The sequence below is a fragment of the Osmerus eperlanus genome, chromosome 7 (assembly GCF_963692335.1).
Source record: "Osmerus eperlanus chromosome 7, fOsmEpe2.1, whole genome shotgun sequence".
NCBI classification, from domain to species: Eukaryota; Metazoa; Chordata; class Actinopteri; order Osmeriformes; family Osmeridae; genus Osmerus; species Osmerus eperlanus.
The window spans coordinates 3,404,453-3,420,496 of NC_085024.1; the positions used below are offsets into that span (position 1 = coordinate 3,404,453).

Genomic DNA, 16,044 nt, shown 5'->3' on the forward strand with positions numbered 1-16,044 from the left:
TCACTGTGATTGTGGATGACGGGTGGCATATTTTACATAAAAAATATATCTTCTTGATTTTCTTTATACATCTTTGTTGATGCCATTTAGTTATACATGTATACTTTTGAAAAGGGACCTTCATTATTTAGGGATCTATTTGACCTTATAAAAAAATAAAAAATGATAAATGATATATGCTATTACTAATAAATTACTGTTCAATTTGTATCTGTAATAGTTTTTTTTTCTGGGAGCCAATGTTTACATTTAGCATATGACCTATATTTTGTAAGGACATTGTGGTTTAAGGATCTACTTCAAGTAGAAGAACATTTTCTCAGCCAATCACAAGCTACGTAGGCGGCGGAGTGATCCAAGGGAAATTATTTGAGCGGAGGGATGCGCATGGGTGTGATGCAACCGTATATAAACAGAGGTGACTTTTTCGGATCATTTTCGCACTTCTTCAACAAACAAAACTCATTATCATTCCGAGCTGTGAGCTCTCCCGCGTAAAATGGCTGTTTAAAGGCGTGCAGCGGCTTCCTTAGCAGCGGCAACAACCAGGCAGTGCAACGGTCAAGTGCACTTGTTGTTTAAGGCAAAATGGCGTAAGTAGAAACTATAAATGTTTTTCTTATAGTTCGTTATCTGTGGTTTTCAACTCCATATGGTGGCCGACAGGCGTGGCTGGGACCCTGCCCCCACCCCTAGCAACAACACTACTATCTGGATTTGTCAACACGGGTCGACAATGCCTTATCGATTATACGTTATCCAAATATCTGCTACTATGCACTAACGCTACTGATTTGTTGTTTTATTTTTGTTGTCTTGTTATTTTTACCTTTGCTGTCAACTAAGTTCAGGCGATTTGCCAAAACATTCAACAGTTAAGCTAAGCCGGCAATGTCAGCAAACAGATCGTTGCAAATAATGTGGTAGTTACAAATAGTGTTACAAATAACGTTACTACCGGCTCAGTCAAGCTTGTCATCTGTCCAATGACCATGGTGTGAAGCGAGGTCAGCAATTTCCTCCTGAAAATAGTCAGCCAGCATTTCCTATTCAGCTGATCAGCCCTATTCAATGAAGTGCGCATTTGGCCAAGTTAACCAAATACGTCTGATTTGCTGATGAATGAATCATTTTCGGCTAGAATGTAACGTTATGGCTAGCCTGCCAGCGCATTTTGTGATATTGTCCGGCGTTATATTAACTAATGTTAAGTAAGTTATTGTACCATGTATGAATTGATACAAGACAACGTGGCACTTTCAAAATGGCGCACACTTGGCTTTCCCTGCCCGCTCCACTTTCACGACAGATGGTAGTGTTGTGAAAATGGCTGTTATCCCCCCCCCCCGCTTCGGGGAAGAGGCGGGGTTACCGGCCAACTATGACCAAATTAGGAAATGTTATGCCCCCGCGGTGGGCGGAGTCTTGCCCGTCACAGACTTTCCATTGACAGGTCTAGACAAGAATAGCGCACGCGCTCGCACTGCCACACGCGCGCACGCAAACACACTGTCCTCGCTGTGTTGCTAAATAGTGTCACGGAGTAGTCAGACTCAGGAAATTAGTCATTTCGTGCAAAGAAGACATCAAACGGAAAGGGCGCGTTTCCAACATAGAAGATGGGTTTCCGTTGTTGATACAGATCTTGTGAAACCAGTTTATCGGATTGTTGTCTGTTCATGTGGCACCAACCAAATGTAGTTTCTCGATCACCACACTTCCTTATGGCACACCAATCTGGTTTTAGTCATGATTAAAAGGATTGTGGTGTTACTAGTAAGACGTGAGTCACTGAAGGAAACACATTCTAAAATGGGAGATCAGTTTCAGGTTAAACTTTCAAGGAAATAAAAGCATTTTCATGTGTATTAAAAATACAATGAAGTGTTATTATCTCTGGGGGACACATCCTCCACACACACAAACAAAAAAAGCCTATGTATACATTAATATATAATGTATATGTATACCTTACACAATAACATATATATATAAACCTTACACAATAACATGTCTCTGTTACATCACTGATGTGAATGTAACCACTGTTAATAAAGTTACCCCTTTTTTTTTATTGTTATGGTTTTTAACCATCACACCTCCTGTATTCCCTTCTCCCCCTCTCTTCTCTACCGTCCTCCCCCCTCTCTCCTCCCCCCTCTCTCCTCCCCCCTCTCTCCTCCCCCCTCTCCTCCCAGGTCTCTCTCAGCATCCCCCCTCAGCTTTGCTGTAGTGGACAGCAGGACAGACTATCTGAACTCTATACTACCGTCGTTATCGTGGACCCCTGACTTCCTGTCTCCTGACAGCCTCGTACGGGAACACCTGAAAAGCAGCAGCAGCCATGTCTCTGAGCAGTCAGCTGGCACTGGAGGACGTGGGGGGTCTTCTCTTAGGTGAGGGGGGGTTGATTGGGACTTTGGAGGGTGGAGGGATGGTGGTGGACATGAAGGTTTGAGATTGGGAGGAGGTGAGGGTGGTGTATTTGAAGCGGGGGGTTCCAGGGAGGAGGTGAGGGTGGTGTATTTGAAGCGGGGGTTCCCAGGGTGGAGTTTGTGGTGTTGGGGTAGGTTGTTTTACTAAGGACTGGTGGGCTGCTACAGTCCTGATCTCGGCAGTACCTGCCTAGAGATACTGGGTCTTGTTGTGTAGTTAGTTATCTTGGTGAAGGTGTTTTGTTGTGTGTGAGGTAGTGGATGTTAACATGTGCTCCCTCCCTCCCAGGCCCCTCGTTTCTGACGGCTGACCCCATGGGGCCCCTTCTGGACCAAGATGAAGAGGAAGCTCTCTCTCCCTCCTCATCCCTCTCTTCCCAGGGAAGGGCACCGCCTTCGCCCCCCCTCTCTTTCTCCTCCTACGCCTCCTCCCCCTTCTCCTCCTCCACCCCTCCTCCCTCCCCTCCTCCTCCCTTCCACCCCTCGCTCCTGGAAAGCAAGGCCGGGGCGGACGTCCTCTCTCTCCCCTGGCTGGGCGAGGGCGATCTGCTCGACGCCCACGTGGGACTCGACGGTGGCAAAGGTGAGACTCTCCCCTCGCACACACCACACCCAGAGATACACTACCGTCGTTATCACTGAGGTCTATCGACACGGAGGCGTTTAATCTGCAGTTGCGTCATCGTCACCATCGTTCAGATATGGTCGTCGAAGAGTTTTTATTACGCAGACAGGGACACCATTGTCATCGTTTCTAGGCGTGTCATTATTTGAGTCGTCGCCCTTGTAGGAAGTAGGTAGGTTATGCGGGGTGTTGTATGACCAAGTGGAGCAGTCAGTGGGGTCTAGATCTGTCCTTGAAGAGTTGACGGGGATGGGTGGAGGTGTTTTGTTGGTACTTGTGACCCAGATCCTTTATCACGAGAGGTTAAGTGTTGTGACTGCCTGGTGTAGTATTTCCTGGGGGAGGGGGAGGGGGGGGTCGTAAAACACTCTACAACCAACTGTCTAGTTTATCATTAACCTTTTAATCTGTCAGTGGTGATTAGCGTGTGTGTGTGTGGTGAGACTTGAGAATATGCGAGACTTTCCCGGAGCTGGTTTAGCAGGTGGATGTGCCGGATGAGTGACCTATGTCTCAGATGTCTCTCTTGTTGTTCGGCGATGCTTCAGGAAGCAGTTCACATTTATCATTAATGTAGATGATCACAGTCAGCGATCCTTTTCTCTCAGTGAGTCTCACTGGGAGTTTTTCCCCGTCTTCCTTGAGGGTTAGGGTTGGTTGAGGGGCAGTTCTATGGAAGTACATAAAGCCCTCTGTGACATTGCTTGTAAAAGAAAAAAAGAAGGGCTGTAGGAATAACATTTGATTGATCCCTCCCTTCCCCTCCACCAGAGGATGCGTTCTCCGGCATGGACTGGATGACGGAGAAGATCGACCTGAGCGACTTCGACCTGGAGTCCCTGATGGGCTCCTGTTCCCCGGGCAACCCTCCCAGCTCCCCCGAGGAGCTGCTGGCCTCCCTGGAGAGCCACTTGGACCTGGAGCCCTTCGCCGCCCTCCCGGCCCAGCCCGGGGTGCTCGACCTGGGCCTGCCGCTGGCCCACCTCCCCCCCGTCCCCCTGGATCTCCCGCTCCCAGAAGAGGAGATGGAGATGGAGGGTGAGGAGGAGCCGGTGCTCGAGGTGGAGGAGTGGAAGTCTGAGCCTCGCTCTCCAGCTCCCCTCTCTCCCGCCCTCTCTCCCGCTCCCCTCTCTCCTGCCTTCACCCTGGAGCTGGGATCTGAAGTGGACGTCCTGGAAGTGGACAAGATCACCACCACCATCATCCCAGAGGCCGGCCTCCAGACCGTCGCCACCCCCATCCTCCTCTCCCTCTCCCCCTCCGCCACCTTCATGGTGGTCCTCACCCCCAAGGATGAGCCCGTCCTCCTCCACACCTCCCCACCCCCCTCCTCCTCCTCTCCCTCCAGCGACTCCGAAAGCGACTCCGGCATCGACTCCTCCGTCTCCGGCTCTCCCGCTCGCCGCTCCTCCTCTCCTCCTCCGCCCCCCTCCTCCTCCGCCGGTGGCTCCTGCCGCACCAAGCCCTACTCCAAACCCTCCCCCTCCTCCGTCTCCCCCAAGGTCAAATCGTCGGGCGGCGGTGGGGGGCCGCCCAAGGTGGTGGAGAAGAAGCTGAAGAAGATGGAGCAGAACAAGACGGCGGCCACACGCTACCGTCAGAAGAAGAGGGTGGAGCAGGACGTGCTGAACACGGAGCTCTGCGGGCTGGAGAGCAGGAACCGCGAGCTGGCCGAGAAGGCCGAGTCCATCAGCCGGGAGATCCAGTACCTCAAGGACCTGATGGAGGAGGTCCGGTCGGCCAAGACCCGGCGGGCCGCCCCCAAGCCCCCCGCGGAGCCGTAGACGGGTGGAGGAAACACGGGGTCCCCCCCTCCCCCCCGTGTCCATGCCAGCCAAGGGACGTGTGGGGGGGCGGTGGCTCTGCTGAGAACGGTAGCATGCTTCAGGCAGGGGTGGCGTTGTAGGAGTGGGGGGGGGGGGGGTCTGTGAAGCGGTACGCTGGTGGGTGGGTGTTGGGCCGCGGGCGGGAGCGACGGGATCGGCAGAACTTACAGGACGACTGAATGTGAAGAAAGATGATGGAGAAGTTGATGATTTTTTGGGGGAGTCGAGGCGATCAGGACTTGGAGGCTGTGGATGGAGGAAGTGTGTGTCTTCCTTGTCCCTGTAGTTCGGCACACACACACACGGGCAGAGTGTGTAGTGGTGCTCTGTCTAGTGTAGACATGTTGTCCAGCTAACGTTAGGGTGGACACCTCTGTTAGGAGTGTGACCTCCTTGCTACCTGTTAACAGACATTCTCATCATCGTCAAACATGACAAGACCAGACACAACTCCCCTCTACCCCCCCTCCCTCCCTCTACCCCCTTAACCTGTCCTCTAACCCCATGCCTCCCCCCTCTCTCTCTCTCCCCCTCTCTCTCTCTCTCTCTCTCACACCTGTCCTCTGAGAAACTCTTAGTCCAGAAAGGGGCCTCGCCACTTCTCTCTCTCTTGCTCTCTCTCTCTTGCTCTCTCTCTCCGCCCTATTTAATTAAATCATTAACTTATGTTACACTGGCCTCCGCCGTCAGGTGGTTTGGTTTGTACATAGCTTCTTCCCTTCCCAGTACCACCTTGTTTTTATGACTATTTAATGCCGAGGAGGTAAATCAATAAATAAATAAAAAGGTTTTTTTTATTTATTTTTATTACTGCCCTCAGATCTGTCAGCTACGAGTAGTTTGCTTTGTGTAGAGTACTTGTTGGGCTTGTACAAATGTGCCAGATGCTTTGCTATGGTTTTTCTAATAAAGACTCTCTATCAACGCTCAACTGTGGTTTTGCTTTGTTTTTGGTTGTGAAATATAATGACTGCCCATCGATTTATACTAAGAATGTTTATTGAAGAACAGTTTTCATGCAAACAAAAATACTTACGACTCAATTATACACTATATTTACATTTAATTAATTAAGGAGAAATCCAAAGCGGTTTACAAATGGACCTTATTGAAGACTCCGAAGTGCACAGTTCAAACTCTTCTTTTTGTAGTTGGCAATAAGGAAAGGTTTACAACGGCGCCTATGTGGAAGTATCTAAAGCTGGACACCTGTGACAGCGCGGCATGCACAAGCTGCAAATATGTCAATATGAGCCGACTGAAAGCCACAAGCAGGGACCTATCCTGTATTTGCATACACAGACGGCCTCCACCAATCAGGGTTGTAGCTGCTACCGTTTTGCACATGCAAATATCCACTAATGCTCCCTAATATAAAGAAAATATTCGCCATCTTTGCTGCTCTAGCCTCTTGTTTCCTTACAGTCAGGCAGTTGTGCTCTGGTCTCCTGCCTTTGTACAGTCAACGCAGCCACCTTGTATCATGAGACTGACTTGTTTTTGCAGAGCAAAATGGCGGACGTGTAGTAAACCGTGGGGAAGATAGAGCCAACCGTGACTCAGCACCTGTGATGAGATGGTAAGCTGAGTGTGTGTGTGTGAGCGCTTGTGTCCTCATTCTTTTCTCACACCTGTAAGGTCAACCCAACCCCTGAAACCGGTTTGGTCTGGTCAGGCGCCAACTGACGCCAGCCTGGGATTGAGCAACTCCCATGCCCCGGGGGAGAGAGACGGAGGGAGGGAAGGGAGGAGGGAGGGATGGAGGGAGAGCGGGAAGGGAGGGACGGAGGGAGAGCGGGGAGGGAGGGAGGGAGGGACGGAGGGAGGGAGAGCGGGGAGGGAGGGAGACAATGAAGAACAAGGGAAGGGTGAGTAGGCAGAGGAAATGAGATGAAGAGAGACGACTGTAAGAGGTGTAGTGAGAAAGGGGAAATGAAAGAGGAGCATCTGTGAAAACATCTCCAGGGGTTCTGTGTCCTTGTGTTTTATCAGAAACCAGACACAAACACGCACACTCACACACACAAATACACACACTCACACACACTCTCACAAACACACACACACAGTGTGTGTCTCAGCAGGGGTATAGGAGGGAGGGAGGGAGGTGGAAAGGAGAGGTAGAAGTAATGATCTGGGTTAAATCGCGAACCCAACTGGGTCTGTCACGTGTAAGGTAGTGGCTGGTATGTAGAGAGTTAAGTGGGTTAAATATTTGTGCAGTTGTGTACATTTGTGTGTGTGTGTGTGTGTGTGTGTGTGTGTGTGTGTGTGTGTGTGTGTGTGTGTGTGTGTGTGTGTGTGTGTGTGTGTGTGTGTGTGTGTGTGTGAGAGTGTGAGAAAGTGAGGGAGACCGAGATAGTTCAATAAGGAGAGAGCTGGCAGGGCAGCTGTGTAAATTTAGCACAGACAGTAATACACTGTTCACATGGGTGTCACACACATACACACACACACAGTCACACACACACAGTCACACACACACAGTCACACGCCTCCCACAGAAGTAAAGGCCATCCATGCCTTTGTGTGGCACTGCTAAACCCCCAAGGCCAGAGAGAGGGAAGGAGAGAGAGAGAGAGAGAGAGAGAGAGAGAGAGAGAGAGAGAGAGAGAGAGAGAGAGAGAGAGAGAGAGAGAGAGAGAGAGAGAGAGAGAGAGAGAGAGAGAGAGAGAGAGAGTAGAATAAAGGAAGAAAGCGAGTGGGAGGGAAGGAGAGAGATAGAGAGACAGGGAAAGAGGGAGAATATCGGTGGGACTGTGAGAGCAGGGAGGGAGTGAGCTGCTGCAGATAAAGACTCCTTCAACAGCCAAGCACCAGCAGTCGATAAGAACCTCTGCTTTCCCACCAACTTCTAGAGTTCTAGGAGTTTAGAGTTCTAGAAGAGTTTAGAGTTCTAGAATGTTTTGGAGGGCTGGAAGAGTGGGAGATGAAAACAAAGATGTAGTGAATACAGTAAAGTCTTAGTCACTTTTACATTTGTATTTCACTGTCACCACGTTAGCTTTGCCTAAGTATTTTCTAGTTTGTGCCAATAAAACATTGAATTTGAAGTGAGAAAGGGAGAGTGAGAGTCAGAGACAGAATATTGAGGTGTCACCAGTGGCGATTTTAGACTCTTTTTAGAGTTTTTTTTTTGCTCAAGCATACCTAAATTTAATCTCAGCACCCCTAAAAAATTAAATAGAATTATTATTATTATCTTAAGTTTTAGTGCTCTAACGTGTTAAAACAATGTTTATTTATTGTTGACACATCATTATAGTTTCATTCGATGCTGATAGTTCATGAAGAAAGGGACTATCTTAGTTTTTTCATTCAATATTTTGCATAATAATAAATACATGTATTAGTTGTTATCCAGTGAAATTAGTTATGTATTAGCAGGGGGGTTTAACACTTTTGCAAGGCACTGTATCCATGACACATTCTCATTGGGGGCTGAGCCCACCTGAAGGTCTGATCCTAGAATCGCCCCTGGGTGTCACCATGGGAGAGAGAGATATAGCTACGAACCCACCCAAGTCTCCACTATCAGCAAAGTACTGAAGGTCTATGGCGTGCTGCCACACTGTGTGTGTGTGTGTGTGTGTGTATGTGTATGTTGGGCATGTGCTGAAATGAGTCATTGTGTTCTATGGTAAGAGGGGGTTACCCATGCAAGATAAGGTTTCAAACAAGGAATTATTAGCCAATTTTTACACAAACACACCGTACTGTTGTCATGGGGACTCAAATGGCACCAAATGCCAGAAATGACCGGTCTATCTGAGATCAGTTACTATGGAGACACGAGGGGCACTGGTAATCTTAGAGACAGGGATTTACCTAGCTCAATTGGAGTGACTGTAAGATGATTCTGTGTGTGGGTGTACAGTCGGGGTACAGTTATCTAGAGTGAAGGGCAGCAGAGAGGGGTGGGTGAAAGACAAGAAGGAAAGAGAGAGGGAGAGAGAGAGAAATAGAGAGAGAAATAGAGAGAAAGAGAAAGATATAGAGACAGAGAGAGAGAGAGAGAGAGAGAGAGAGAGAGAGAGAGAGAGAGAGAGAGAGAGAGAGAGAGAGAGAGAGAGAGAGAGAGAGAGAGAGAGAAAGAAAGAAAGAAAGAAAGAAAGAGAGAAAGAGAGGGAGAGGCGAGAGAGAGATAGGTAACACCCAGTCATGTCCTATTTCCAGGAAGTATAAATAGCTCCTAATCCCTGTTAGCTTGTGAGCTCAGTTCTTCCCAGGTCTCTGGCCCGTTAATCAGGTCACAGCCGGACTCACGAGGTCCCTTTCATTCAAATCAGAGTTGCTACCCGGGAACACATTTCCAACGGTTTATAACACAGTGGGTGAAACAAATTAAGCCCAGTAAAGGATGTCTGGGGGTGATGAAGTGTGAGGAGGAAGACAAACCACAGTGTGTGTGTGTGCATGGCAGTGTGTAGTGTGTGCATGGCAGTGTGTAGTGTGTGCATGGCAGTGTGTAGTGTGTGCATGGCAGTGTGTAGTGTGTGCATGGCAGTGTGTTTAGACGTTTATTGGAAAGAGGAAGAGCAGTAGACTGTTTTCATGTCTGAAACACGAATCAATTCTGCACTGCGACGACACCCACACTAACACCCACCCACCCAACAGAATCTCCCTTCCAGAGGCCACTATTACCTCCCTTCACACTAATACTATGCAATTTAACGAACCTCTGTGTTTTTTTTGTCTGTTTTATTTGATTGTTTTTTTATTGTTTTTGGCTTGAGCGCAAACTCACACCTTCATAAAGCACACATTCGTAACGTAATCCTGCTGTAAACGCGTTTGTCCTCAGGCCATAAATTCAGTGTCTGTATTTAAAACTTGAGCTGGATCGCCACCTGGTGGCCTTTAGGGGAAGTACACCTTGACGAACGTTCAAGCTACGTCACCATACAACTTCATGTTACTTCCGAGTCAGTCCGGCTCAAAATCTAAACACGAGACTGGCATGCGTTATAGTATATACACGTTTATCATCGCCTTCGTAGCAGTTTGTACGTATTTTACCGTCAACAAAGAGCCAACCGAAGCTGACAACAGGTCTGTTTGAGCCATTTTTTGTTTTATGTTTGCAAGAATTTTAATAAGGTAGGTTCGGGTAGGAACTAGCATACTAGTGTGTTATGATGGAAAGTATAATCAAAGCAAGAGGGAGCATTGATGGCAATGCGTCTAATAACCCGTTTCAGAATGTCCTCGTCACTTCCTCATCACGTCATCTGGGAGACTGAGGAGCTGGTGGCGTACCTCCACCCCTCCCCCTGGACTCCTGGCACAGTTACCCTGGAGAGGAAGCCTCTTCCTGGGGGAGATGAGGCTGGAGGCCCAGGGAGAGGTGGATACTGTTACTGTACTATCCAGAGGATGTAAAGTAAACAAAAAAGATAGAAAGAAGTAAATCATCAAATAATTGATCTACTTGTATCTATTTTCTCCGTCCCAACATTCCACCCCACGCCCTCCCTCCCTCTCTCTCTCTCTCTCTCTCTCTCTCTCTCTCTCTCTCTCTCTCTCTCTCTCTCTCTCTCTCTCTCTCTCTCTCTCTCTCTCTCTCTCTCTCTCCCTCCTTACCTGAAACCCTCGCTGTCGTCTCCCCTCCAACACTTCCCCCTCTCCTCTTCTCCTCCCTCTCTCAAGGAAGTATCTTCCACCTGGCGGAGAGGGAGTACCTGAGCCTGATGCTGGGGGCTCGGTCCCTGGGGAGGCTCCTGGGTGACAGGCTGGGCGTCCGGAGGTGTGCCCTGGTCTCCAAGCCCCACAGAGACTCACCTGCTCAGGTACAGAGACCGGGCTGGGCGAAAATAGCACATTTGGAAAGTCTTTAGACTGTGCTCTCAACACATCACATAGCCAGGGGAAAGGAAACAGTGGTACACTATTGAGACACGTCCCTTCTACCCCCCCCACCAGATCCGTCTCCTCCCCCTGCACGGCCTGGGGTCCGAGTGGCGCCCCCACCTGGCGGAGGAGGAGCGCTTCTCCCCTCACGACCCCGGCTACATCACCTCCCTGGGCGGTCCCCTCCGGCCCCCCGCCCACCTCCTGGAGCTCCAGGCTCAGATCCGAGCCAGGCTCCCGGCCCCCGACGCCCCGCCGGACCTCACCTTCCTGGGGGAAGACCCTCGGCACGCCGGCCTCTTCTCCAGGATCGTGCGTGGCGAGGAGCAGCAGTGGAGGGTGTGGGAGGACCGGGGCCACGTGGCGTTCCTCACGCCCTTCCCCAACTCCCCCGGGCTCACCGTGATCGTCCCCCGCCGACCTCTGACCTCCGACATACTCCGACTCGAAGAGGGGGATTACACGGAGCTCGTTCTGGCAACCCGGAAGGTGTCTCTGCTCCTGGAGGAGGGGTTGGGGGCGTGGGGGGTGGGGCTGATCTTCGAGGGGTTTGAGATTGACTATGCCCACGCCAAGTTGATCCCGCTGATAGCACCTCCAGCAGGAGAAGAGGCGGGCCCCATCGCCAGCCTGCCTCCACCCCGGTTCTACCCCGTCTATCCTGGGTACGTGAGCTCTGAGGATGGGCCTGAGGCCAGCTCGGAGAGCCTGAAGGAGCTACAGGTTAGAATCACGCAGGCTTGAGAGATATTCCGGATATTCCGGAAGCGTGGACTGAAGCTTCTGGAAGCGCCGAAATTATTCCAATTAAGACAAGTTCCTCACCCGATATACAGTATATGGACACGTTTATATTTTTTTCAAGTTCAATTTATTAAATAATTTGATGTTTTTTGTAATTCACTACTTCTATAAAATCTCAGCTGATTTGGTATTTTATTTTTATTATCACAATGCACATACAAAGACAATCATTATGCATTATGATACATTAATACACAATTACGTACACAATTACGTACACAATATATAATAGCTTTACCAGACTAACACCACTGAACTGTACTGTGTTGGTTGTCTCCAATCAAGATGGACAGAACATTGAAAAATAAACAAAAACAATTACAGATCCAAATCGCTCTGTAGTTACTCCACTGTTTCCAAGAAAGGCTGCCATTAATCTACTATTATATGCCTTAATGTAGACTCCTCCTGAGTCATAACTTGCTACCTAAACATCACCGTCATCCTGGTTATAGTGGTTTTCTATACTAGTTCAACCGTGTTATTATCAACAGCATTGAATTGAGCTCATCTGTTCTCTCCTTAACGAGGTTCCGTGCTGCCCTTAATTGGCTCCTAACGAGGCTCTAGCCAGCCTCTGATTGGTCCCTCTGGGGTTTAATTAAGAGGTGTCCTTAATGAGAAGTTAAGTGGTTATTTAGTGTGGCTATATTAAAAACGTTTCCCCATGCATTAGCTAATATGCTGCAGAGAGATGGGACGACTGCGAACAATGTGTTCGCACAACCAGTCTCTCTTTTACTTTCTCTCTCTCTTACTTTCTCTCTCTCTATTTTACTTTCTCTCTCTTACTTTCTCTCTCTTACTTTCTCTCTCCACCCCCTCCTTACCTCAGTCATCCCATCTCTTTCCCCTCCACCTCCACCCAACCCCCCACCCCCCCATCACACCTTCACCTCCTGGGGCTTCTTGACGGGGGCAAACAGCCCGCAACATGCCCCCTCCCCCATCCAGGCCGGCCGGTCAATCTTGGTCACGTAGAGCAGGGGCTCGATGCTGCTGCTCAGGTCCATGATGGAAAACACGCTAGTGGCTACCTGGCAGCGGAACTGGGCCACGGTGAAGTAGGAGTAGAAGGGGATGAGGGCCACGGGAGGGAGGTAGTTGAAGATGATGATGCTCAGGAGGGTCAGCACCATCTTCAGGGCTTTCTTCTTCACGGGGTGCATGACCTCCTTGCCCGCCACGGAGCGCCTCAGCGCCCAGACGACGGAGATGTTGCAGAAGATCATGAGGGCGAAGCTGAAGAGGATGAGGCCGCTGAAGATCTCGTTGACGCTCATCACTCCCAGGATGCTCTTGGTGAGGCCGTACGCCAGGATGAGGGACCACGCCACCACGGAGACGGCAGCGCGGATCTTGTTGTCACGGATGCCGGTGAAGAGGACGGGGTGGACCACGGCGACGTAGCGGTCCATGCAGATGCACACCTGGGGAGGGGGGATGATGTCATCATGTGGTCTTTCATCCATGCATCCATCTGTTCAACCATCCGTCCCTCCCTCTACCCTCCCCTCTACCCTCCTGGAGTTCCTGCTCACCAGGAAGAGAGGGGCGGTATCCTTGACCCCGTAGGCGAAGCGCTGGAAGAACCACACGCCGTCGCTGGCCAGGACCATCCGGTTGACCATGTCGATGGGGGACATGAGGCAGAAGTAGGCGTCCAGGATGGCCAGGTTGATGATGAAGATGTCCGACGTGGACGAGTCGCTCTTCTTGGTACGGGCGATCTGCCACATGACCATCACGTTCAAGGGCGTTCCAATCACCAGGTTGATGACCTGAGGAGGGGGAAGGAGGAGGAGAAACTAGAGGAGGGATGTATGGACGGATTGTAAAATGCATTCAAAACATGAGATTAGCTTGAGTGTGGGCAGATGTCCAGACGGACGGGCTGAGGGCCTCACCTTGACGCTGTAGTAGAACACAAACGCGTACGGGGAGGGCTCACATATGTCCAGCTGGTACCAGAGGGGTCGGACTCCTGAAGTATCCAGGGTCGTGGAGTTCAGAGACGGGTCGACCGCCGTCACGTTGGAATAACTCATCCTGGAAGATGGGTTCAGGAGGAGAGAGAGGGAGAGACAGAGATGTGTTTTTATTTACTTTACTGGGTAGTCAACACTCCCCGCTAGCCACCAGCTACACCACACGACATTCGGAACCTACTCAGAGAGAGACAGAGAAGAGAGGGAGGCAGAAATCAATAGTTTCACAAAATAGTGTTACAAATGAATCGCAAAACACCATCACTTGCTTATTCACAAGCTCTTGGTACAAAGACACCCCCTCACACCCCACGATCCGAACACAGGAAGACTACACTACGTCCATATCAACCCAACATGAAACCCGTCTTGGACCTGGACACCACAGGCGTGTCTGAAGGAAGATCAGAAGGACCCTAAAGGCTCTTACCTGAGGGGAGTCGTACCCCACACACTGCCTCTCTCCTCAGTCCACTCACCGCCAGTCTCTCTGGTTCCCGTAGAAGGTGTGTGTGTTTCCTCCTGAGAGAGCGTGCGTTCCTAAAGCGGTCCCCTTCTCCACACAGCCGTCTCACAGGGGCCCACGCTACTTATAGACGCTCACCTGGGACCAGCAGCGAGCTGCCATAGGACGGACGATCTGATTGGAGGAACCGGTCTGCTGAGATGGCGGCCCCCCTTTGAGGTGGTCACACCGCAGGGATGTGATTGGACAGCGTGGCCAAATAGAGGAGGGTGACGCCAGAGAGAGATGTTCTGGGATTGGACGGTTGGTGTGGGTGGTGAGGAGGAGGAGAGGGGGTTGTTAGGTAGGCAGGGCCTGAGCTTGGTTGTCGTTGCTTTCTCAATTATTCGTAACCTCTCCTTCGCTATTGGTTTGAGGGGCTTACACCGGTGGCGCTGGTCTCAGGTCAGATTAGGCTTCACATCGCTGATAGTCAGAGACGGATGAGACAACGACGTAACTGATCTCAGATCTTGGCTGCAGGGCAAGTTCACCTCCCTCTCGCACCACTAAAGTGTGGCTTCCCCTGATGTAAGGGAGAGCTGACAAACAGGTGATGCAAGGCAGAGCCACTCGGCACTGACAACAAACATGAGAAATATGGAGCAAGTGTTTACATTTAGTCATTTAGCAGACGCTCTTATCCAGAGCGACTTACAGTAAGTACAGGGACATTCCCCCCGAGGCAAGTAGGGTGAAGTGCCTTGCCCAAGGACACAACGTCATTTGGCATGGCCGGGAATCGAACCAACAACCTTCTGATTAATAGCCCGACTCCATAACCGCTCAGCCATCTGACTCCCAAGTGTTGCACACTTGAAGACAGTAAAACTCTCAACAGTGTGCTGGGAAAGGTTGTCTTCATTTATTCACACTTTACACGTGTTACAGCTCACTTCACAAGCAACGACTGCTTCTGTAGTAGAGAGTCAAACCGCCAACACAGCCATTTCTGATCACCTCAGTAAGACACAGCACTGACGACATCAGAACGACTGATTGCATTGTATGAGCCTCAAAGGGGCTGATGCCAGACCTGGTGTCTCCTTCTCCCAGGGGGGAGGGAGAAGAGCCAGCCAAATGGCCCACCTTTCTCAACCTCTCCCTACTCTGGATTAAACAAAGGATTTATCCAAAACAGACATTTAATGGATTTACAAACATCTCTCAAAGACAATACTGTTTGTGGACACTAGAAGGATTATTTCACTTTAATGCTGTGTTGATGTAACTTGATGTTTTAATGTAACTTCCTTTCCTGTTATGATAAATCAGTCAATCTTGATATCAAAATTATTTTAACTAAACCATTTATTCATGTATTGTTATATTTTGAAGTATAAGCAATACATGGACATTTTAAATAACTGAACTCAAAGTTGCCAACCACTTCACACCTATACGTGAATCTCAGGATGACTCCCAGATGGGGAGTAACTGACCAATCAGAGTTCACCATCGTAACCGTTACCCCCTTTTTGCAAGGATTATAAAATTTATAAAATTATTTGTTCATAGTTGTTCTTCGAATCTTTATTCAACTTCTTCATATTCTATTTCTTCCTTGACACCTTTCAGCTCCTTCAAATCTTCAGCTATTAAAACCGTTCAGCTATCAAAAAATCAGCAGTTTCAGGCTACAAGTGCTATGACTTTTCAGCTTTCTACCTCTTATGTTTGAATTGATATAAATCAATATTCCTAATATTTTTAACATGGTTTTCCAATTGAGTTTTTTTTCTTCAAATCCTCTCAATCCTCTTCAACTTCTTCAACTTTCAAATCCTTCTTCTTCCTCAATCTTTCAGCTACAGCCACCATTTAAACTTTACAATGTTGACAAAACCCTAAACTATTTTTTATCAGCTTTTTGATATCTATTCAACTTTTTTCAATATCACTGATTATGTTTCATGAGTTTTTCAGACCGTTTCTGAGATTTACATGGGTGTGTACGTGAGAGCAGAGTGCTGACTGTGAAGAGGAGCTTGAAATCTTGTTGAAAAAA

At 49.2% G+C, this 16,044-nt stretch overlaps 3 protein-coding genes across 5 annotated transcripts; 2 read left to right on the forward strand and 1 right to left on the reverse strand.

The window, feature by feature from the left end:
- Window positions 1-422: 422 nt before the first annotated feature.
- atf4a (activating transcription factor 4a) lies at window positions 423-5,817 on the forward strand. The gene is made up of 4 exons (XM_062466520.1): window positions 423-593; window positions 2,199-2,396; window positions 2,725-3,018; window positions 3,832-5,817. The coding sequence occupies exons 2-4, from the start codon at window positions 2,345-2,347 to the stop codon at window positions 4,842-4,844; spliced, it is 1,359 nt and encodes a 452-aa protein (XP_062322504.1). The 5' UTR covers window positions 423-593; window positions 2,199-2,344; the 3' UTR covers window positions 4,845-5,817.
- A 3,982-nt stretch (window positions 5,818-9,799) lies between these two features.
- LOC134024095 (uncharacterized) lies at window positions 9,800-11,874 on the forward strand. 3 transcript variants are annotated; one of them, XM_062466522.1, is made up of 4 exons: window positions 9,800-9,989; window positions 10,091-10,236; window positions 10,539-10,678; window positions 10,812-11,874. In XM_062466522.1, exons 1-4 carry the CDS (start codon window positions 9,967-9,969, stop codon window positions 11,481-11,483), a joined length of 981 nt encoding a protein of 326 aa, XP_062322506.1. In that variant the 5' UTR covers window positions 9,800-9,966; the 3' UTR covers window positions 11,484-11,874. The 3 variants fall into 3 exon arrangements, with proteins under 3 accessions (XP_062322506.1, XP_062322505.1, XP_062322507.1); XM_062466521.1 differs by having other exon boundaries at window positions 9,800-9,941; XM_062466523.1 differs by having other exon boundaries at window positions 9,828-9,895.
- A 553-nt stretch (window positions 11,875-12,427) lies between these two features.
- Window positions 12,428-13,591, reverse strand: LOC134023787 (G-protein coupled receptor 35). Its single transcript, XM_062466149.1, has 3 exons — window positions 13,451-13,591; window positions 13,085-13,324; window positions 12,428-12,973 (listed from the first exon to the last, which is right to left on the reverse strand). The coding sequence occupies exons 1-3, from the start codon at window positions 13,589-13,591 to the stop codon at window positions 12,428-12,430; spliced, it is 927 nt and encodes a 308-aa protein (XP_062322133.1).
- Between the last annotated feature and the right edge of the window lie 2,453 nt (window positions 13,592-16,044).